Source organism: Papio anubis, chromosome 2, assembly GCF_008728515.1.
Source record: "Papio anubis isolate 15944 chromosome 2, Panubis1.0, whole genome shotgun sequence".
Taxonomy (NCBI): domain Eukaryota; kingdom Metazoa; phylum Chordata; class Mammalia; order Primates; family Cercopithecidae; genus Papio; species Papio anubis.
The window spans coordinates 179,853,178-179,878,153 of NC_044977.1; the positions used below are offsets into that span (position 1 = coordinate 179,853,178).

The following is a 24,976-nucleotide window of genomic DNA, read 5'->3' on the forward strand; positions in this document are numbered from 1 at the left end:
GCCTCCGGAGTAGGTGGGACTACAGGCACCCGCCACCATGCCCGGCTAATTTTTTGTATTTTTAGTAGAGACAGGGTTTCACCGTGTTAGCCAGGATGGTCTCGATCTCCTGACCTCGTGATCCACCCGCCTCGGCCTCCCAAAGTGCTGGGATTACAGGCATGAGCCACCGTGCCCGGCTATATATCTATATCTTATTTAAGGTTTATACTTACATATAGGTGAGGAAATGGAAATATATATTTTATAGTAGATATTGTATATAATAATTTAATTATTGTTATGGCGTATATATAGGTGAGGAAATGGAAATATATATTTTATAATAGATATATATAATGTTAATATAATGATAGTTATTGTTGTGGCTTGTAACCATAGGTTGAATTGGGGATTATAGAGGGTGATGATATTAGAAAGCAGATTGTGAAGAGTTGCAAATATTATGCTTCTGACTTTTTACTTTCCCCTCTTGTATAATAATAGTGAATGTTTATTGGGCATTTATTTTACCCAGGCACTCTGGAAGGGACTTTATAAATAATCTTTCTGAATTCTCTAATAGCTTAATGAGGAAAGTGCTATTATTGCCAGTTGAACAAACTGGTTTAGAAAGATTACGTGATTTTCTGAAGTCATATGGTTAGGATTTAATGAAGCTGGGATATGAATCTAGATAGCCTAACTCCCGGGACTAGAGAGAAATAAACCGGTTAGGAGACTGATGAGAGATAATGAGGTTAGACAAGCTAGTGTGTGCGAGTCACAGAAGAGAGGGATTTCGGACTTTTCAGAGGTGAAGTTGACTGAATTTGCTGACTACCAGTTAGAAGGAAGAGTAGGAGTTGAGGCTTGACTCTGAGATTTATAAGTTGGTTTGACCTATTGGATATTTGTTCCTTTTAGTAGAAAGGTTGAGTCTGACTTTTCTGTATTATTCTGGGTAGACATTTCTCTGGCATTCTGAAATAAAGGATTTAAAGCTCAGAAGAGAAAGAGATACACATTCGAGAACAATTATTAGGTGATAATAAATTTATTCCTTCTGGCAGATAATTGACTGAGAAAAGTATAAAAGTCAGAGCTAAGCAATATAACATTCGGGGAAATAGAAGAAGAGGTTCTGGGAATGAGGTTGAGAAAAAGCTTTCAGATCTTACAGGAACCAGGGTAAAATAGAGATGTGAAGGAATGCCAGAAGAGTTTCAAAGTTGATGTGGTCCAGTGGTTCCCAAACCTGACTGCATATTAGTATTACCTGGGGAAAATGTAAGATAAAAGATGAAGTTACAGAGTGCCAGATGTGATAGGAGAAAATTTTGGAGTAGGGCACTGGAATTATTATCTTTGAAAATATCTCCAGGTGGCTGGGCGCGGTGGCTCACGCCTATAATCCCAACACTTTGGGAGGCGGAGGCGGGTGGATCGTAAGGTCAGGAGTTTGAGATTAGCCTAACATGGTGAAATCCTGTCTCTACTAAAAATACAAAATCAGCCAGGTGTAATGGTGCACACCTTGTGATCCCAGCTACTCAGGAGGCTGAGGCAGGAGACTCGCTTGAACCTGGGAGGCAGAGGTTGCAGTGAGCCGAGATCGTGCCATTGCACTCCAGCCTGGGCAACAGAGAGAGATTCTGTCTAAAAAAAAAAAAAAAATCTCCAAGTGATTCTGATGATCATCCCAGGTCCAGGCTGGAACATCCTTGACTGAGTCATTGTGGCAGAACTCAGTCATGTAAGGTTGGAGAAGTCCTTGGATTTGGCAGAGAGAAGTTTCGCTTGGAGTTTCCTGAAGAAGCATCAGATTGAAGGGTGAATGGGAGGTGAGGGAATGGAAACAGTAAATGTGGGTTGCTCATTTCAGGAAATTTACAGTAAAGATTTGGGGACAAAGGGAGCATCGTTCTGAGAGGGAGTCAAGGTGAAGAAAAGGATTTTTAGTGTTGTTATGACTTAAGAAATTTAGTAGGCTGCGAATAAGGAGCAGATGGCAGGAGACCTAGGAGACACTTGAGTGATGAACTCAAGTATCCAGAAGAACTGGGAAGCAAAAAATGAGATCATAAAGCAGGAGGTGGTTCATCAAGGCATTTCTAGTAGCAAAAATTGGTAATTAAATGTCATTCAGTAATGTCTTGGTTAAATAAAAGACTACTCATTCATTTAAATATTGTGTACTTTTGGAATACTAAGAATAAAAATGCATATATATATTTGTTGATATGTAAAGCTATATCAATGGAATATTGAATAAGAGGCCTGCCTTAGTTCAGAGTTGTTGCATCGTACAACTCTAGGGTCCCCTGAGTTGGGCTCCTTGGGATGGTGCTCATATAGAACCTAGAGTGGTTCCTCCTCCCTTGAGTTGTGCATTCCAGGCAACTCGAGTGTGGTATAGTATCCACTTTGTGAAAAGTTATGTGTGTGAATGTGTATGTAGTTATTTGTGAGATACCAAAAAATAAATTCTGGTTAACTGTGGAAGATGAGATCTTGGGTGATTTTTAATTATTTTTTTGTAGTTTAAAATGTTTGAATTTTAGAAAACTATATTTATAATTTAGTTATTTTCATTTTGAAAAGTTTGGAGGCTGGAAGTGGTGGCTCATGCTTCTAATCCCAGTACTTGGGGAGGCGGAGACAGGCGGATTACTTGAGCCCAGGAGTTCAAGACCAACCTGGGGAACAGACGAAACTCTGTCTCTACAAAAAATACAAAAATTAGCCAGACATCGTGGCACGTGCCTGTAGTCCTAGCTATTTGGGGAGTTGAGGTGAGAGGATCGCTTGAGCCTGGGAGGTTAAGGCTGCAGTAAGCCGTGATTATGCCACTGTTCTTCAACCTGGGTGACAGAGCAACACTTTGTCTCAAAAGAAAACAAAAGATAAAAGAAAAACTTAATGAAAAAGAGAGCAAGTAAGAAACAAGAATACAGTTAAATATTTAAAAAGTCATCTTTGAAAAAAGGAAAATATTGTTTTGAAAACCTGGTTTAAGTTTAGATGGATAGAAGAAAATAAAGGAAAAAAGAGTTAATTGCAAGATCAAAATAGCTCTTATATGTAAAATCTCATAAAAGCTCTTATACATGAGAAATTGTCAAAATAAAATGAGAGACTACAGTCTGGTATGATAATATTTATGGGCAAGTTAATAGATTGAGATACATATCTGATATATAAACAGTTTACTTTTATTTCTTGTTCGGAATATATTTCATTCATTTTTTTTTTTTTTTTTTTGAGAACAGTCTTGCTCTGTTGCCGGCGGTGGAGTGCAGCCGCGTGATCTCAGCTCGGTGCAACCTCCGCCTCTGGGGTTCAAGTGATTCTCGTGCCTCAACCTCCTGAGTAGCTGGGATTACAGGCGCGCACCACCATGCCTGGCAAATTTTTGTGTTTTTAGTAGAGACAGGGTTTCACCATGTTGGCCAGGCTGATCTTGAAGTCCTGGCCTTAACAGCTCCACCTGCCTTGGCCTCCCAAAGTGCTGGGATTACAGGTGTGAGCCACCGCGACCGGCTGATATTTAATTTTGTTCCTTGCTCTTTCCTGCCATACTAGCCTAATGTATATATTTATTGAATTAATTAAAATTATATTCAGAACTTGAAGGCATGGATCCCTTGCCTTTTTTTGTTGTTGTTGTTTTTGAGACGGAGTCTCACTCTGTCGCCCAGGCTGGAGTGCAGTGGCCGGATCTCAGCTCACTGCAAGCTCCGCCTCCCGGGTTTACGCCATTCTCCTGCCTCAGCCTCCCGAGTAGCTGGGACTACAGGCGCCCGCCACCTTGCCTGGCTAGTTTTTTGTGTTTTTTAGTAGAGACGGGGTTTTACCGTGTTAGCCAGGATGGTCTGGATCTCCTGGCCTCATGATCCGCCCGTCTCGGCCTCCCAAAGTGCTGGGATTACAGGCTTGAGCCACCGGGCCCGGCCGCCTTTTTTTTTTTTTTTGATAGGAAGTCTCGCTCTGTTGCCAGGCTGGAGTGCAGTGGCGCGATCTCAGTGCACTGCAACCTCCGCCTCCGGGGTTCAAGCGATTCTCCTGCGTCAACCTTCCCAGTAGCTGGGACTACCGACGTGCACCACCACATCCAGCTAATTTTTGCACTTTTAGTAGAGACGGGGTTTCACCATGTTGGCCAGAATGGTCTTGATCTCTTGACTTGGTGATCTGCCCACCTCAGCCTCCCGAAGTGCTGGGATTACAGACATGAGCCACTGCACCCAGCCAATCTCTTGCCTTTTAGTATCTAATGTTACTGATGAAAAGTCTGAGTTTTGTTATTTTGTAAGTGATCTGTTTGTTTGCTCTTGGGAATATTTTTACAGTCTTCTCTTTGTCTTTCATGTTTACAAATCTCAAAAGACTTAATGGGATTTCATTTTATTCATTTGTAGGGCATGTGTTTTTGGCCCTTTTGGTTTGAACATTTATATCTCCCTTCAGCTCTGGGAAGTTTTCTTATATTTCTTTGATAATTGTCTCTTTTGTCTCTCTTTCTTTGGAATACTTTTTTAGATGTTGGTTGTTCTGAGTTGTTCACTCATAATTTTTGTAATTTCTATTTTCTCGACTTTATGTTCTACTTCTGAGAGATTGCCTAGATACTAATTTTAAAACTTGAAAATTTTTTTTCCTTCCGCCACCTTTAAAACTTTGGGAAAAAATTTAACAATCAAGTTTTTAATTTTTAGGAGCTTTTTCTTATTAATTAAGAAAATCCTGTTCTTTTATGGATGTACTATCTTTGAATCTCTTTAAGGAATGCTAATGTTTATGTCTGCTTTAGTTTAGAATGAGGAGACTAGAATGGTTTGGAAGCAAGTTGAAAACTGGCCATTATTACATAGGAGGCCACCAAAGTACTGTAACAAGGAGGGCTTTACTTTATGGCACTACTCTGTGGTACAAACATACAAATGTAGTGTTCTGATTCTCCTAGATGGTTTGTTCAGTGTTTTTTGTAAGGAACCTTATTTTGCCTGGTGGTCAATGCCTTGCACATTATGCAAGATCTTGAATTCCAAAGTGATTGAATTCTGTAAGTAATAGGGAGATATTATAGATTCTTTTTTAAAAGTTATTTTTTCAATTGTGATACAATATACATAATATACCTTCTTAACCCTTTTAAGTGTACACTTCAGTGTACATATTCAGTGTACATGTGCATTTACATTATTGTGCAAACATCGTCTTGAGAACTCTTTTTCACCTTACAAAACTGAAACTCTGCCCAGTAAATGATAACTTCACAGACTGGGGGTGGTGGCTCATGCCTGTAATTCAAGCATTTTGGGAGGCCAAGTTGGGAGGATTGCTTGAACCAAGGAGTTTAAGACCAGCCTAGGCAACATAGTGAGTCACTGTCTCTACAAAAAATACAGAAATTAGCTGGGTGTGGTGGCCTATGCCTGTAGTCCTAGCTACTCAGGAAGCTGAGGCAGGAGGATCGATTGAGCCCAAGAGGTAGAGGCTGCAATGAGTGTGATTGCACTAGTGCACTCCAGCCTGTGTGACAGAATGAGACCCTGTCTCAAAAGGAAAAAAAAATTATAATGTCCCATTCTTCCCTCAGCCCTTGGCAACTACCATTCTTTCTGTCTCTGAATTTAACTGTAGAATCATAGACTGCATTTAAAAAAAGTTTCACTACATGAAGTTTGTTATCTTAATCATTTTTAAGTGTACAGTTCACTAGTGTTGGGTGTTTTTCACATTGTCGTAGAATATATCCAGAACTTTTTCATCTTGCAAATCTGAAATAATGTACTCATTGAACAACAGTCCGTCTCCCCCTACCACCATCCCTGATAACCATCATTCTGATTTCTGTTTCTATGAATTTGATTACTCTAGGTAACTCATATAAGTGGAATCATACAATATTTGTCTTTTTGTGGCTGACTTATTGCACTTAGCTTAATGTCCTCAAGATTCATCCCTGTTATAGCATATGATTTCCTTCTTGTTTAAGGCTCACTAATATTCCATTGTATGTATATACTACATTTTGTTTATACATTCATCAGTCCACAGACACTTGAGTTGCTTTCATGTTTGGCTATTGTGAATAATGCTGCTATGAACATGGGCATACATATATCTCTTTGAGACTCTGCTTTCATTATTTTTGGGGGTGTATACCCAAAAGTGGAATTGCTGGATAAAATAGCAGTTCTATTTTTAATATTTTGAGGACCTGCCGTATTGTTTTCCACAGTAGTTGCACTTTTTTTATTTTTTATTTTGAGACAGGGTCTTGCTCTGTCGCTCAGGCTGGAGTATAGTGGCATGATCATAGCTCACTGCAGCCTTGAACTCTTGGGCTCAAATGGTCCTCTTGCCTCCGAGTAGGTAGGACTACAGACATGTACCACCATACCTGGCTGATTAAAAACATTTTTTTTTTTTTTGTAGAGATGGGGTCTTGCTGTGTTGCTCAGGCTGACCTCAAACTCTTGGCTTCAAGAGATCCTCCTGCCTCAGCCTACTAAAGTGCTGGGATTACAAGAGTAAGCCACCATACCCAACCACCAGTTTGCATTCCCTCCAACAGTACATGAGGGTTCCAGTTTGTCTGTATCTTCATCAATGCTTATTTTCTGTTTGTTTTTTAATAGGAGCTATCCTAAGTGGATGTGAGGTGTGTAGATTTTTTATCAGAGTTGGGTTTTAGCCCATCTAATCTGCTAGCTCTTTGAGAAATGTATTTGCCTGAGGGAGTAAAGCATAAGGCCAGCTAGGAGTAATTGCATTGACTTAGATTTGTGGTAATGAGGAACTGGTTTGACTGTGGTGGGACAATGATTTTGAGAGTTGGTGGAAAAATGGAAATAATTATTCAAATTTAAGAAACTGAGAGAAATGACATGAAAATGACTTTTGCATTTGAATTTGATTGTAATAGAAATGTGGAAGTAAAGGGAAGGAGAGAAAGAATAACTTACTGTTCTTTAGCGTTTTAGGTGATGGGAATATTGTTGTGGAAATAAATGCCTGTAAGGGCAGCTTGAAATATGGGAGCATATGACAGCAAGAAAACAGGTCTGGAAACTTGTTTTTGTGAGAGTTAGCGGGATGACAGAGGTCATAGTATTTCTCTTTGAAACATTTGTTTTCTTTAGAAAAAATAATCTGATAAATTTTTCCTTCTTAATTTTTTACAGCTCTTGCAAGCTTAGGATATGAAAAGAGCTGTGTGTTGTTCAATTGTGCAGCCTTAGCTAGCCAAATTGCAGCAGAACAGAACCTGGATAATGATGAAGGATTGAAAATCGCTGCTAAGCATTACCAGGTATGCGGAAAAGTAGTTACTGCAATAATGATCAACACTAAATTGGATTAAGTGGAAAATAATTTGCATTTAGGTTTATAGATACTTCTTACCCAACAGATGTTTTCTTAAATGAATGCACTTTTAAAATGAATTGATTCTTACTGTTGAAGCCCTTAGATAAACTGTCTATAGACCAAGTCTGTTTTTCCTCATTGTTTTATACCCAGCACCTAGCACAGTGCCTGGCACATAATAGAGGCTCAATAATTGTTGGTTGAAGAAATTATGAAATGTCTGAGATTTCATCTCAGGCATTTAGGGTAAATCCATTTTAAATAAATCACCTAATTTAAAAAATTTGTACATTATTTTCATATATTTTCTTAGAGTGAGACACACTTGAAATTTCACTGTTACAAAAATAAAGACAAGAAATTGGCAAGAAAATAAAATTTTAACTTTGAGACATGTGGAGAGGTCATATTTAAATGTAGTCAGACACGTAATGTTCATAAGTTACCTAATTATTTTACATACTAATCATTTACTAATATGGCATGTTATTTTGTGGCAGTTGTTTTATTATTTATTCAGCTTTTTTTTTTGTTTTGGTTAAAAAAATGATTAGTGTCAAGTAATACATATAATCGTGTTGTCATTTTATATTACTTTCTAATTTGCAAAGTGTTTTCGTGTACATTATTTGACCCTCAGATAAACCTTGCAATGTATGTCATATAATGTCATTCCCATTTTACATATGAGGAGACTAAAGGTCAGAAGTCTTAATTTAGCAGTCCATTTGGGTTTCAGTAGTTCTGATTCCAAATTTCATGTAATTCCAAATGTCCTTCCACTATTTCACCCCCAAACCTCCCATGAAATTTGCTTGTCTCAAAGATAGTCTGCTTTTTCCTATTGTTTATGTTTAAGGGAGAGGTGAGTAATGCTATTCTGAGAAAGTAAAAGGAAAATGTACCTTAAGGAAACAACATGCTCCAAATTGTGGCTTGCCTTACAGTTTTGAATAGGCATAGATGACAAACATAATGCATATGCTGTTTCTTTTTGAGGCTATACATGGCAAATATTTTAAAATGTGAAAACGAACTGGGCGTGGTGGCTCACGCCTGTAGTCCCAGGACTTTGGGAGGCTAAGGTGGGCAGATCATGAGGTCAGGAATTCCAGACCAGCCTGGCCAACATGGTGAAACCTGTCTCTATTAAAAATAGAAAAATTAGCTGGGTGTGGTGGCGGGTGCCTGTAATCTGAGCTACTCGGGAGGCTGAGGCAGGAGAATCGCTTGATCCCGGGAGGTGGAGGTTGCAGTGAGCTGAGATTGTGCCATTGCACTCTAGTCTGGGTGACAAGAGCAAGACTGTCTCAAAATAAATAAGATAAAATAGTGAAAACGAAGTAAAATTTTATTTAGCTTTTGGTTAACTGTAACTCAGTTAATTGGTATATGATATTTTAGAAAGGTCATTCAGAATTATGAAAGAAACATTCCATTCTGTGAGTGTTCACAGCAGGGCACCTGGTATCATGGAAAGATAACTGGTGGTATTAGACCTAGGTCCTTATCTAGGCTGCTCGCCACCCAGAAGCTTTGTGCCATTGGGCAAGTTCTTTAACCTCTTTAGTACCTCCATTTCCTCATCTGTAAATGAGAGACTCAGACACCTAGCTGTTCTAGACTTTGATTCACTAGTTTACTAAACAAGTTCAGTTGTTCGTTCCTAACAGATACTCTAGTCTTATAATACTTAATGACTGCAAACATGCTTTTCATTTTAATACATTTGACTTTGAGTTTTCTTTGTGTTGTCTATTTATCTAACTCGTGACACTTTTTTTTCCCTTGTTTGAGATGGAGTCTTGCTTTGTTGCCCAGGCAGGAGTACAATGGCATGATCTTGGCTCACTGCAACCTCCACCTCCTGGCTTCAAGTGATTATCCTGCCTCAGCCTCCTGAGCAGCTGGGATTACAAGTGTGTGCCATCATGCCCAGCTAATTTTTGTATTTTTAGTAGAGATGGGGTTTCATCATTTTGGCCAGGCTGGTCTTGAACTCCTGACCTCAGGTGATCCGCCTGCCTCAGCCTTCCAAAGTGCTGGGATTACAGGCGTGAGCCACTGCTCCCGGCCAACTCATGACACATTTTAATCCCAGACTGACTTCTTTCTTTTTCTTAGTATAATTTGTTTCATAGAAGCAAAATTATTTCAGTATTAACAAAATATAATTGAGATGAGAAATCTGAAGGGGAACGTTTCGCTAGGGAGCTCTGAAGGCCAGACGGAAATCACTAGCAATGGGTAGTAATGCTGTTCCTCAGAGGACTAGGTGTATGTGCTATTTGGGGTGTCCCCTAACTACGGCATGTTTAATTATTTGTAAGATGAATTTGTTTGGGACCAAAACAAGAGTATTGCAGTACTAAAAATATTTTAATGTTTATCCCTGTGTCTATTCTCATGTTAATTTTGAGGAAGTGTATCTAAAAATAGCTTAATCAGATTGTTCCATTGGTTTACTTTGTTTTTCCTTGTAATTTACTTTTATCCTTTGTTAAATCTCTTCTTACGCTATAGAGTTTTAGAAAGATAACCTTATTGTCTGTAGGTCAGATGTTTTAGATTGGTTTTGCATAATATAAAAATTTAAATATATTAAATGTTCACTGAGTTAACATTTGAAATGACTTTTATATGTAACAGTAGGAAATTAAGTCTTGCTGAGTTCCTGTAGGTTTTAAAGAAATTCTTTTTCCCCCCCCTTTAGTTTGCTAGTGGTGCCTTTTTACATATTAAAGAGACGGTTTTATCTGCCTTAAATCGAGAGCCTACTGTGGACATATCTCCAGATACTGTTGGGACCCTCAGTCTTATTATGCTGGCACAGGCTCAAGAAGTATTTTTTTTAAAAGCCACAAGAGGTAACTCCAATTTGTCTTCCATTTCGTTGCATGTGAAAAGAAGCGATAAGGCTTTTAAATTAAGAAAGTGATTAGAATATATGTTCAGTGTTGAGCTTTCCTTCTTGAACTTGATATATGGATTATTGAAAATTTTTAGCTGTCCTTTTCTGAATTTGTGGCACAAATGCACATTTAAGAATGTAGGCTGTGTTTGAAGTCATGAAATGGATCGTTAGTAATTGTCTTTAAACACTCCATTCTGGAATAGTATTTGTGTATGTTTTTAACATGTCAAACATTTATTTGCAAATATTTATTGGGTACTTACTCTGTGCCAGTCACTGTTCTAGTTTCTAGATAAACAGTTAGAAAACAACCTTATGTTTTGGCGACGGGAGAGATGATAAGCAAGAGTTAAGTTGCCAGGCTAATTTCATAAATAATTGCTATAAAAAATAAGAAAGAATTATATGACAGTGGCTGGTGGTATGGTTATGGGATAGGGATGTAGGGGAAGCTGTGCTAATTTTAGATTCATTAGTCAAGAAGGCTTTCTTTCAGGAGGTCCTGTTTAAAGTAGACCTAAATGACAAGAAGGAACTATCCAGGCACAGTCCCTGGCCCTGGGAATGAGGGAATAAGAATAATTCTTATAAGACATATAAGTTTAGATTGAAATATAGGCTGAATATGTAAGTACAGAGAAATTGAAAATAAGAGATGAGTCATCATGTGGAAGAAATAGGAATTGGAATACTTTTTTCTTTTAAAATAACAACTTATATTGAGATAGAATTTATATACACTGAAGTTCACCCTTTTTAAGTGTACAACATAAGATTTTTAGTATATTCGTAGAGTTTTGATTACCACTATCTTATTTTAGAACATTACCATCATCCCAAAAAGAAGCTGTGTACCCATTAGCAGTCACTCCTCATTCCCTTTTCCTCCACTGCTGGCAACCACTAATCTATTTTGTCTGTTTTAAATTTTGTGCAGAAAATGTGATTTATCAAGAAAGACGTTTTAAGATGCGTGTACAAACTTGTGATCTCGATGTTTATACTGAGACGTGTCAGATTAACTCATATTTATTTTAATTATAATGGTCAACTTCGTATTGTATTCCAGATAAAATGAAAGATGCCATCATAGCTAAATTGGCTAATCAGGCTGCAGATTATTTTGGTGATGCTTTCAAACAGTGTCAATATAAAGATACTCTCCCCAAGGTCAGTTATTGTTTTTATAAACACTTACTTACTTTGCATGTGGAAATATTTAGACTTTTTTGTGTATAAGAAGCAAGTTGAAACTTACGAAGAAATTTGAAGTTTTAATATAGTTATCTGAAGTATATAGTAGAAATAGTTTTTTTCTTTTTTTTTTTTTTAATTTAAGATGCATGAACAATTCTTTTATATTTAGGGGATGTCTTTGTCTTTACCTTTTACTAAACTTGTTTTTCCAAGCTAGAACTCTTTCTGGAAAACGTTGACCGTCTGTTTTTAATACTTTTATCAAATCAAGGCATTGTGTAGTTCTGAATCATTGGTGACTTGGTACAAGCATATATACTTGAGCATGTTGATTATTCACACTTTTAATTATTGTCCTGTTTTCTTAAAGATGAGTCTTAAAGCGCAGAAACAGACATAAAGAAAAAAGGAAAAGAAAACTTAACAAATTCATCTGATACTTTGATTAGAATTAAGTTTTGCCAACAGGGATAAAAAAAATTGGGCTGCTAATGGACAGCTAAGGAAAAGCAACCATCTTAAACCACATATCACAGGAAGTATAATGTTTTAATGTAAACCTTTCTGAAGTGTCAATTGAAAAGACTATTTAGTGATGATCATTTAATGACAAAGCAAATCACTAACAGGTACATTTGGAATGATTAATAAAGAAAACTTAAAGTTTGAGTGAAATATATGTTTCGACTACTTCCTTCAGAAATGTTCAAGGAATTAGTTTCATCATATGGTATCTGTTACATGATTTTTTTTTTTGGTAGGGGAATTTATGGATTTATAAGTCATGTTCAGGAATCTTTGTACATTAAAAAATTGCAGACAACTTGGGGGCAAAGTAGAAATGCAGATAAGTGCATCAGCAGTACTTATTACTCAGAAAATGATCAATAAGGAATTAATGTGACGATTCCTGGGGATTTAAGATACACCAAGAGCCTAGTAGAAATTTGCCCAGGACTCTTGGGTATTAATAGCCTTCCTCTTAAAAAGAGACTCGGGATCTCCTCTCATGTTTTTTTCATCTGAAAGACCTCATGTTCAGCTGCACAGTGTTCCGTTACTTCCTGTTGGGCCATTAGTTCAGTCCTGTCATGGAGAGAAGAATGTCACCTACAAAGACTTGGAAGCTACCTCTGCAGCATTCCTGGTATTCCTTGAAAATCTCCTGTTTCAGAATCAAGTTGCTCCAGCCTTACCCTGAGAATTGGCATGAGTGTAGTTTGAAGTTTAGATGTCTTTTATTTTTTCCTTTTTACTAATAAAGCTCATAAGGTATTTTCATATTCTAGTTACAAAACTGAAATGTCTGCAAGTAGTGATCCAGGAAGGTAGGAAATTATTCCCTGGGAGACAGGAAAGCACACAAGGTAGTAATTCAGTTTTTGATTCTTTTACATTTTTTATTTAGACAGTGATTGTCTATCCTAATTCTTTGGATTTTTTAATATCATATACTTCCTAAAAGCAGTGAGGTTACAGGTTAGGATTTGGCATTTTGGAAGAGCCACTGCTAATATAATTGCTTTTCTGCTTTATGTCTTTGGATCTTTTAAAATTAATTTTGACTGGAATTATTTTCAAAACAAATAGGCAAAATAGCACTTTATCATTATCATTGGTCATATACTTAGTGCATTTGTCTATATGTTTTTGAGTACATGATACTGAAATATTAGTGTATCTATGATACTAAATCATTTTTATATGGCTAAAATCATCTTTAGTAAGAACCCTCGTAGGATATGAATTTAAGTGAGAATTTACTGTCTTTTTTTTAAAACATGATGAAACATTCATCTATAGAGCAATTTCATTAGTATTTGTGAGTAATGATGGTTTAGTTAACTCTACAGGCTGGGTAAGGGCTCATAAGAAAGCTTCTAAAGCCCTGTGCTTGGTGTTCCTCTGTGAATGTCCATTCTACTTCTCTTTCTAATAATGCATGCTTTTCTTTCTTTTTGTAAACAAAATGTTGACTTCATGGATCAATTAAAGAGAATTGTAAAAACCTAAATTGCCTTCAGTTAACAGTTAAAAAAACCCCTTCAATTGGAAGAAAAAAAATTTAATTCATGGATTTAGATTTCAGTCCATACAAAATCATGTCGTCTTCTCTGTTTACACCTAATGACTAACCTTAATCTCTAAACCATTAATGGGGTGATTCTAATTTCTGTCTTCTTTTCCTTTTTCTTCCTGCATCCCATGTTGTCTGTGATGGTTTGTGTGGTTGGACTCTCCCCTGGTCAGTATTTTTATTTCCAGGAGGTGTTCCCTGTCTTGGCTGCAAAGCACTGTATCATGCAGGCCAATGCTGAGTACCATCAGTCTATCCTGGCAAAACAGCAGAAGAAATTTGGAGAAGAAATTGCAAGGTTACAGGTGAGTCTCTTGGTAATAAATATTTAAGTAACTAACTTGGATCTCTTTTTTTTTTTCCTAGTGAGATTTCCAAGTTTGCCCATAAAAACCTTTCCCATTAATCACCCCTATCAACAGCGACAGTGATTGTTTTTATCTTTAGACTTTATCTACTGCATGTTTCTTTGAGGTCTCATATTTTATCTAAAAAATTCATGCAAAATTTGCATTCAGTTCTCTTTTTTAGTCCATATTTATTTTAATGTAAAAATAATTCTAAATTAATTGCCATCTCCAGATTGTTATCTTTAGACTTTACTGCATGTTTTTTTTGAGGGCTCATATTTTTTCTGAAAAATTCATGCAAAATTTGCATTCAGTTCTCTTTTTTATGCATGTTTATTTTAGTGTGAAAATAATTCTAAATTAATTGCCATGCTCCAGGAGTATGTGTAGTGTTTAACTTGTGGACTGGTCTTTGTCTAAACTGGGCCTATACTTCCATTACTTGAGGACAGTGGAGAGATGTGTGTACATATATATATACACACCCACATACACATATATACACACACACACACACACACACACACATATATATCTCTCTCTCTTGTGAATAGCCAAGTACCGTCTGTGCAGTTGTATTCATACTGTTGGCATTGGGGTTGTCAGAAACTTGCTGTGAGATTATGGCACCTGAGGCAACTTGCTAGCAGGAGCAAGAGCTGTTTGTATGAGTTGTTTGTGTTTTGAGTATTAGTAGGCAGAGGATAGAAATATGACTTAGGGCATTTGAGTTAGGGAAGTTTAAATATGTACTGATTATTAGAAGATACTGTGGTTGTCTTGGTTCATTTTGTGCTGTTATAGCAGAATACCACAGACTGGGTAATTGATAAAGAACAGAAATTTGTCACAATTCTGAAGACTGGGAAGTCCAATGTCAAAGTGCTGGCACCTGGTGAGGGACTTTGTGCTGTGTCACCTGTGATGAAAGGTAGAAGGGCAAGAGAGTGCTAGTGAGTGAGAGAGAGCAAGAGGGGAGCCGAACTGCTTAACGAAGCCCCTCTCTTGATAACTAACCCTCTCCCTTGATAATGACATTAATCCATTCATGAGGGCAGAGCCCTCTTGATCTAATCACCTCTTATTATGTCCCCATGTCCCAACACTTTGGGATTGGGAGCGCATGAACTTGGGGGACACGTTCAGACCATAACAATGGAAATGTTGTTTAGGAGGTTCAGATTAATTAATTAGCCTTTTCATGGGGAAACATCTCACAGTGACCAAATGAGAGAAAGACTTTTTAAAAAAGTCAAACCCAGATTTGTCTGGGACTTCACTTTGATTACAGTAACTTAGATTCATATATAAAAATGATTCTGAACAAGGAATTTGTGGAAAGAATTTTTTTTTTAAGGCTAGCATATTTAAATTATAAGTTTAGTTTCTTTATTTTCTGGTTTCTGGGACTATTAGATTTAAGTAAGCCCATATTTAGTCTCTATAATATAATCAGTCAGAGAAAGAACTCCTTTTGAAATTTAATCTCATTTTTAAGTACCCCTGAAAATGGAAATTATTTCAAATTCACACAATGGGAGAGAGGTAAAGACTTCCTCAGTTATAGACACATAGATTTAGCAGCTTTAGTTTTACAGCTTTATTTATGGGTTAAAAGTTAAGACAGAAGTTGGGTGTGATGGCACCTGCCTGTAATCTAGCTACTTGGGAGATTGAAGTGGGAGGATCATTTGAAGCTAGTAGTTTGAGGTCAGCCTGGACAATATAGTGACACCCCTTCTCAAAAAAAGTTAACACAGAACACACTCGCTGGTCCATATTTCACAGGACAGTTATTCTTAATTGATTTACACTCCCAAGAAGGCAAACAGAACAGACAGGAAGTTGACCAATAAACCATACTCTCTGTAGTTTCTCATTCAGGAGAGAATAATACCCCATGATTCTGATGGAGATCATTAGGAGGTCACACTATTAAACCAACTTTCTAGTTTTGGCTACTAGCAAAGAGAAATAACTTACTGGTCCTATGCAAACCAGAAATGAAAATAAAATCACAATCAGGAAAATCAAAACAATAGATAAAATGGCAGCAATGGTAAAATTACTGCTTGGAATCACTTCTGGGGCCAAGAAAAATTGTACCTGAGCTTAATACAGCTCATGAGTTGCAGTTCTTGAACAGTGCAGTTTATGTGGCCCCAGAAGATGGATCTTCTTGGTCATCTTGGTGGATCTTCAAAGATGATGAAATACAATTTTCAAAAAGATATAGAAATACACACATATACACACAGATACAAAAACATGACTCACATGGAATGACTACATGTCAAAGATTTATTTGACTCATTAATGAAGGACCTAGCAAGATTGTAAATCGATTTTGTGCAAGTATTTTCTTAGTTATGATACTAGGTTGTAGGTATTAAGGAGATTGTCCTTATAGAAAGAATACTTGCTGATGTGTTTAGGGATGAGGGCTCATAACATCTAACTTCAGTTTCAGATAGTTCTGCAATAAAAGAAAAAAAGGTACATGATTATGTGTTTGTATGGGAAAGGAATAGATAAAGCAAATGTGGCAAAATGGTAATTGTTGAACCTACGTGATTATTTTGTGGGCTTGCAATTTTTCAAAATGGGGAAAATAGGTATATATAAGATTATATAGTTTAATTCCTGTTCCTCTTTTTCCCTCCATCCATTATTCCCACTGCCCCATAGTTAATTTCCATTAATTTCTTTTTTCTTTTTCTTTCTTTGAAATAGAAGCAAATATATACATACACAACACACACATACATACACACACACACATACATTGCATATTCTCACTTCTCATTCTTACTGAAGTGGTAGTATGCTATTAATATATACAGTGTTATATACCTTCTTTTCTCATATAACAATGTATCCTGAAGGTCTCTTCATCTTAATTCAGCAGTAGCTAGATCATCCTTAGAGCTTCTTTATACTTCACTGTGTAAACCACAGTTTATTGCTGTCTCCTATTGCTGGATACTTGAATGTTTCCAGGATTCACTATTATAAACAGTGCTACAGTAAAAAATCACGTACACAAGTTATTTTGTACTTCAGCAGGTGTCTTAGCTTAGGCTGCCATAAGAAAACCATAGACTGGGTGGTTTAAACAACAGAAATTTATTTTCTCATAGTTCTGGAGCCTGGAAATCCAAGGTCAGGGTGCCAGTATGGTCATATTCTGGTGAGATTTACAGATGGCCTTCTCTCTGTGTCCTCATATGGTGAACAGCAAGAGCAAGCCCTCTGGTGTCTTCTTCTTATGAGGGCACCAATCCCCTGTGAGGCCCCACCTTCATGACCTCATCTAAACCCCATTATTTTCCAGAGGTCCCATGTTCAAATACCATCACATTAGGAGTTAGGGATTCAAAATAAGAAATTTGGGGAACACAGTCCTGTACATAGCAGCAGGTATATCTTAAATAAATTAATAGAAATGATGGCTGATAGCAAAATATAAATATGTCTGTAATTTGTTATATATTTGGATTGTTGATCCACTTGGAATTTATCCTGATGTGTAGTGCTAGATAGGGATCCAGTTTTTAAAGTCTTCTTCCAAATGGCTAGCCAGTTGTCCCCAAACCATTTATTATAATAGCCTTGTTTTCCTCACTGATATGAGATTCTGACTTTCTCACACATTAGATTCATGGTATGTACTGGGATCTATTTCTGCTTTTGTTATTTCATTGACGTGTTTATCTGTTCATACTCCAGTTCCATATCATTTTAGTTATTTATACTAGACTGTTTTAATGTCTGATAGGTATTATTATCTCTTATTTTTTGAATTTTCTGCCTATTCTTGCTTGTTTTTTGAATTTTGTCATTTTCTGAATTTTCTTGACTATTCTTGCATATGTTTCTTCATATGAATTTTTTTTTGTTTAACTATTATGGAAAACATCAAACATATATAAAAGTATGATCATTGAATTTCCATTACGCAACTTAAGTGCTTATCAGTATTTCACTATTTTGTGTTTTAGCTATTTCCCCTTTCCTTCTTATTTTTTTGGAGTATTTTACAACTATCTCACCTATCATGTCATTCTTAAGTTTTTTAGCCTGTATCTCTAAGAGATAAAGATTTTAAAAAATTAAAACACAAAAATTTAAACAAAAAATTTTGTTAGATGGCTCATTATCCCAATCTAACAAAATTAATATTAATATGAATTAGTAGTCATAATCCATTATTATCCACATCTAGTTTAGTTTTCCCTGATTTTTTTCTCAGGGGTCTTGGTTTGTTCAAATCAGGATCCACACAAAGTCCTCACTTTGCATTTGGTTGATATGCTCTGTGAATCTTTAATTTGTAACAGCCTTCTCCTTCCCAACTTCTGTGTTGAGTTTTCTTCACTTTTTCTTGTTCTGTATGTTTTTTTACTACGATTTCTGTGATGTCTATTTTCCCTTTTGCTCCTCGTATAAATGTCTCAGTCTTGCTTTCTTAAATTCGTATTTTTCTTTACTTTTGTGAGTTCTGCCACTTCCTGTTTTATATTCTTTTGCTATTTGGCTATCACTCACTCTGGTTTGGGCAATCCAGTCTTCTATTCTTTTGGTACTGTCATTGTGTTCTTAAGTATTTTAGTTTAGTTTAGTTTTTGGCATACTGTTTTCATCTACTTTGCGGCAACATTTCTTTGGTGAGTTTCATTATCTACTGGAAAGATATACTGCTTGTTTTCAGTTTTTTTCTTATGGTTTTTTTATGTTGAGAGATGAGTTGCCTTTTCAGTTACTTGTGTTTGAATGAGATTTATTTTGCTGGAGGAGGTTCCTGTGTGGGGAAATGGGCAGGGTTAGCTTTACAAGCATCATTGTGTTAAGGGCTCCCTCCTAAGGTACGCTTCTCTGGCTCTTAAAGCCTACCCTGGATTAGGAAGAATCCTACTACCTCCATACCTGTGCTTCCCTGAATTCCTCACAGCCTTTGCATTTCAAGTTGCTGCAGCTACTTTTAGGGTTTATATTTTGCTGGCATTTTCTGAGTGCTTATGCCTTTTCTTCTCCCTCCCTACTTTTCTGTTCTCTGTTTCTGCTTCCCTTAGCAACCCTGTCTTTTTAGTTAATCTGTCTACTTCTTTTTCTCAGCAGCTCTCTTGGGATGAGACCCTTCAGCATCACATTTTTTTCTGTGATCCCCTGGTGGCGTGATAGGGGCCAGTTGGCTTTGCCTTTATCATCACCTGGCAAGGTTTACTTATCCTGTTTTATTGTTTTCAGATTTGCTTAAAGTAGTTTTAACTGAGGGTGGCACCCTTAGCACTCCCTTGTTTTCCCCCTCTATGTATAGGGTACCTATGGTTCTGGTACTAGTGTTTGCTATTTGGGGGAGGGTTCAACCACATTTACAAATCAAATTTGATTTACAAATTTAAAAAGTGATTTAAATTTGTGCAATTTCCCATTTCCTAGTTTACACTGAAGGGTAGCTTTTGTTTTGTTTTGGTTGTCTTTCTCTAAGCTTGATACCAGCTTTGGAGGTTAAGATTTTTATCATGTTAAGGAACTATATATCTATTTCTATTTTACTAAGATTTTTAAAAAATCAAGAATACTGAATTTTATCAAATTCTTTTTCAACATCTATGGAGAAATTTGATTTTGTAACATTATTTTCGAGAATTATATAAGTAGATTTTCTAGTATTAAACCATTTTTGTATTCTTGTAATTTTGGTGTTTTAGACTTGCCTTATCTCTTCATCTGGTCATTTTATAGATGTAGATGCTTTCTATATGCCTGATAATATAATATATTTTCTATTTGTGGAGTCTAGTGTTCTCTATGTGTGGTAAGCCAAACTTGTTAATTGTGTTGCTCAAATCTTCTATAATCTTACATTTTTAAAAAATCTGGTCCAGCCATTGCTGAGACAGATATGTTAAAATCTTCCACTTTGATTATGGGTAGATGTATCAATTTCTCATTATAATTGTTTATATAGAAACTATTACAGGCAAATGTAAGAAATTTTATATCTTTCTGGCAAATTGGCAAATATTAAAAGATTATGTATTATATTTATCCCTAATAATGCTTTTGGCCTCATTGTCTATTTTATATGATGTCTTTATACCTAATACCACCTAAATTTGTATGTGGCTTATGTTCTTTTTTTTTTATAAGGCCAAACTTAAAAAAAAAAATTATTATTGATATTGACATGTTCACTTCCTGTGTTGTTGCGTAATTTTTTTCAGATCCACCCTTTCACTGAGGGTTAGTTCCTGCCTTCATGCGAAGGAGTGAAAGAGTTGCATCTCAATTCTCTGTGTTGTGTGGTTTCAAGACCCTTGTTTCAGGTCTCCATGGGGGACTTTAATAAGTTTTAATTGCTAATTCTTTGGATATAGAAATAACCAACAGCCAGATGGGGCACAGTGGCTCATGCCTGTAATCCCAGCACTTTGGGAGGCTGAGGTGGGCAGATCACTTGAGATCAGGAGTTGGAGACTGGCCTGGTCAATATGATGAAACCCCATGTCTACCAAAACATACAAAAATTAGCTTGGTGTGGGTGCGCACACCTGTAATTCCAGCTTCTTGGAAGGCTGAGGTGGGAGAATTGCTTGAACTTGGGAGGTCACAGTGAGCCGAGATGGCGCCACAGTGCTCCAGCCTGGGCGTCACAGAGTGAGACTCTGTCTAAAAGAAAGAAAAAAAGAAAGAACCCAACAGCCAGCTTTCTTCAATGTCAGTTTATACTGATTGGCTCATGGATTTCTTTTATTATCTTGATAATTTGCCTATGTGTTTATTGGGATGGCTGTTATGTATTATCCTTCAGTTTTCAGGTATTTTGTGATGGGAGAATTTCCAGATAATCCTGTCAGCCACATTGCTGGAAATGCAAGTCTTCAAATTAAATATATATTTTTGAAACCAATGCTTAAATACTTGGTGGGGAAAGAGAAAGAAAATCATCTCCTTTTTTTGTTGTTGTTGTTGACGTTTTTCTTTTTAGCATGCAGCAGAACTGATTAAAACAGTGGCATCTCGCTATGATGAATATGTTAATGTGAAGGATTTTTCTGACAAAATCAATCGTGCCCTTACTGCAGCAAAGAAGGATAATGACTTCATTTATCATGATCGAGTTCCAGACCTTAAAGATCTAGATCCTATTGGCAAAGCCACACTTGTGAAATCCACCCCAGTCAATGTACCCATCAGTCAGAAATTTACTGGTATGTCAATTATTCAGACACACGTTAATCTTATTTTCCTCTAGTTTACTCTGTTTTTCCTAGCTAAAAATCACATATTTGCTATTGTATGCTTTGAATATAATTCGCTTTCATGTTGTTTAAAATGAATATAAGAATAAATATTGTATTGTGTCAGTGCAATGTTAAGATGGAAAGTAAACAAAGCATATGTAAAGTATACAGTGGTTAGAAGACTTGAAACTGTGTGTTTGATGAAGACTGTAGCACTTGTCATTTTGTTAACATTTGTTATTTAAGATGCTGTCATTAAAAATAAACAAATATGGCCGGATGTGGTGGCTCACACCTGTAATCCTAGCACTTTGGGAGGCTGAGATGGGTAGATTGCTTGAGCTCAGGAGTTAGAGACCAGCCTGTGCAACTGGTGAAACCCTGTCTCTACAAAAAAAAAAAAAAAAATTGGCATGGTGGTGCATGCCTGTGGCTTTAGCTACTCTGCACGCTGAGGTGGGAGGTTTGCTTGAGTGTGGGAGGTGGAGGTTGCAGTGAGCTGAGATCGTGCCACCATACTCCAGCCTGGATGACAGAGTGAGATCTCTTCTCAAAAAATAAATAAATAAAATAAAATAAAAATGGAATATAAAAATAAACCACAAAAATACTGTTTTTTTTTTCTTTTTTTTGAGACAGAGTCTCGCTTTTGTCGCCCAGGCTGGAGTGCAGTGGCACTATCTCCCTCACTGCAACCTCCGCTTCCCGGGTTCAGGAGATTTCTCCTGCCTCAGCCTCCCAAGTAGCTGGGACTACAGGTGCCTGCCACCACGCCCAGCTAATTTTGTATTTTTAGTAGAGACAGGGTTTCTCCATGTTGGTCAGGCTGGCCTGGAACTCCTGACCTCAGGTGATCCACCTGCCTCAGCCTCCCGAAGTGCTGGGATTACAGGCATGAGCCACCGTGCCCAGCCTGTTTCTTCAAACATGTAAACTTCTGTAGTGATATTTGTATGAGATAAATAAATGTTATTATATTGTAGATGTATACAACAGATGGTAGCCTCTAGCTGAGATCCCAAGGAGAACATTCTGTTACTGGGAAAGGGTGATTATATGTTCATTTAGCAAACACAAAGTGTTTACAATGTGCCAGGCACTCTTTAAGCACTTTACAAATATTAGCTCATTAGTTTTCACAAGTGCCCTGAGAGGGGTACTGTTATTATCCCTATTTGATGAGGATACTGATGCACAGAGTGGTTAAGTAATTTCCTCAAGGTCACATAGCTAGGAAGTGTTGGAGCCAGAAATAGAATCCTGCTGCTGTGACCCACTCAGTCAATTTTTAAATTTTTTTTGAGACCGAGTGTTGCACTGTTGCCCAGGCTGCAGTGCAGTGGCACCATCTCAGCTCACTGCAACCTCCGCCTCCTGGATTCAGATGATCCTCCTGCCTCAGCCTCCCCAGTAGCTGGGACTACAGGTGCCTACCATCACACTGGCTAAATTTTGTATTTTTAGTAGAGATGGGGGTTTCACCAAGTTGGCCAGACTGGTCTTGAACTCCTGACCTCAGGTGAGCTGCCTACCTTGGCCTCCCAAAGTGCTGGGAGGGATTACAGGCCTTAGCCACTACTCCCGGCCCCTTGCTCAGTCAATTTAATCAACAAATGAACAGCGTCACCGAAGATCCCTCACACATCTGAAAAAGTTAAAGAAAATTAAGTTCAAAGAAGAAACTTTTCATTGTTGCCATTGTCCATGAATGTAGTGATCTAAAAATTCTCTTTATCATTGTGTTTTAAATAGTGATTTAGTTTTGATCTTTAAATATCAATAGACTATTGATATTTTGATCTTTAAATATCAAATATTTATAGACTATGTAAATATTAGAAAGAAAATATGAAGAGTTGCTTTTACAGTTCGGATTTTTGTCTTAAAATTTTGTTGTAATTTCTCTTCCTAATTTTAGATCTGTTTGAGAAGATGGTTCCTGTGTCAGTGCAGCAGTCTTTGGCTGCCTATAATCAGAGGAAGGCTGATTTGGTTAACAGATCAATTGCTCAGATGAGAGAAGCCACCACTTTGGCAAATGGGTAGGTAGAGCTTAATTTTAGAGCCTAAAGTTTTCCGTTTGGTTGTTCTTTAGTTCATGAACATTTTAGTTTCTGAGCTTAGAGCTAAGTGTCAAGAGTACATAAAATAGAAAATGTAGACACACACAACCATTTTTGGTGAACATTGTATTTATGAAGCTCTAGCAAATATAGTTGGAAGAAATTATAGAAACAAGGTGAGGATATTTGATTAAAAATTTGTATTTTAAGATGTATTTATTTGGGGGAAATGAGAAGAAGAAATGAACTCAGATACATGGTACGTTTATAGTGTTCCGAACCAATTTCGATAACATTTTCGATAAATGTTCATAGAAACTGAAATGTCCATTAACAGGTGAAAGAGTTTAACAAACTGCTCTATAACCATAAAATGGAATACTGCTCAGCAATAGAAAGACTCAAACTGATACACATAATGTAGATGAATCTCAAAAACTGTAGCTAAGTGAAAAAAAGCAAAACACATTCTAAGTATATACTGTACATAGTGCAAGTACTGTATATGTATATGCTAGAATGATTACCCTTATTTTAAATTGTATAAAAAGTAAAACTAAACTTAAGACACGGAGCAGATCAGTAGTGGCCAGGGGCCAGGAGAAGGAGGACTGGGAAAGGTGCATGAGAGAATTTTTTTAGGGTAACAGTAATGTTCTCTATCTTAATCATAGCGCCGGTCATATGGGTTATGGAAGCTGACCCCCTTGCACAGTCAAATCTGCATATAACTTTTGAGTTAACTACTAATAGCCTGCCGTTGACCGGAAGCCTTACCGATAACATAAACAGTCAGTTAACACATATTTTGTATATGTCTTATATAGTATATTCTTACAAGCTAGAGAAAAAATGCTATTAAGAAAATCATAAGGAAGAGAAAATATATTTATTATGATTAAATGGAAGTGGATCATCGTAAAGGTCTTCGTCCTTGTCGATTTCATGTTGAGTAGGCTGAGGAAGAGGAGGAGGGAGGGTTGGTCTTGCTGTCTTAGAGGTGGCAGAGGTGAAAGAGGTGAAAGACCACATATACATGGACTCATGTAGTTCAAATCTGTGTTGTTTAAGGGCCAACTATATTTCTCTCGTAGTTGGCTTGCCTTTTCATGTTTTTAGTTTTGATTAATGCATGGATTTTACCATCATTTTTCTTGAACAAGAAAGGGATGTAAGTTTACGCTAGCATGTGATTAACAGACAGTCCGAGATTTTACAGAGCTTATTTTCTGAGGAGTTCATTGTATTACATGATTTCATTTGCCTTTTTGTCTTTACATAGTAGGTAGGGATATGTTCCTCCCTTCCCCATCATGTAAATGAAATAACTCAGGAATTGTTATTGTGCCACAAAACTGAGAACAGATGAAGATTCTGTAATGAATACTTAGGGCATCTATTTTCTGTTGACATTTTGCCTAGATGATATGAAATTATAACTATTGATTCTGTTGAAAGAGAGCAGAAAAGAAAAAAATAATTTGTGTATTGTTTCTGACTTGTTAGAGATACTGTAACAATCAAAAGTATAAAAGACTTTTTTTAGGATAGAATTTTTGACTTTTAATTACTTAGACTGAAAGAAGTTTGAACTGTAAACCAATGATACCTAATATATTTTAATGTGGTCATAGTTTTTCTTATTTTTTGGCTTTTTTTTTTTTTCCCCCCCGAGACGGAGTCTCACTCTGTTGCCCAGGCTGGAGTGCAGTGGCGAGATCTCAGCTCACTGCAACCTTCGCCTCCTGGCTTCAGGTGATTCTCGTGCCTCA

At 36.8% G+C, this 24,976-nt stretch overlaps 1 protein-coding gene across 2 annotated transcripts in view; it reads left to right on the forward strand.

The window, feature by feature from the left end:
• The window catches only part of LOC116273849 (programmed cell death 6-interacting protein), a 73,273-nt gene that overhangs the window by 16,878 nt on the left and 31,419 nt on the right, over positions 1 to 24,976 (forward strand). The window contains exons 4-9 of one of the 2 annotated variants that reach the window (XM_031663836.1): positions 7,173 to 7,300; positions 10,070 to 10,223; positions 11,340 to 11,440; positions 13,718 to 13,849; positions 20,886 to 21,108; positions 23,060 to 23,183. In XM_031663836.1, the coding sequence (XP_031519696.1) occupies positions 7,173 to 7,300; positions 10,070 to 10,223; positions 11,340 to 11,440; positions 13,718 to 13,849; positions 20,886 to 21,108; positions 23,060 to 23,183 (862 nt within the window). The remainder of the gene's footprint in view (positions 1 to 7,172; positions 7,301 to 10,069; positions 10,224 to 11,339; positions 11,441 to 13,717; positions 13,850 to 20,885; positions 21,109 to 23,059; positions 23,184 to 24,976) is intronic. The other variant, XM_031663837.1, reaches the window with a different exon arrangement.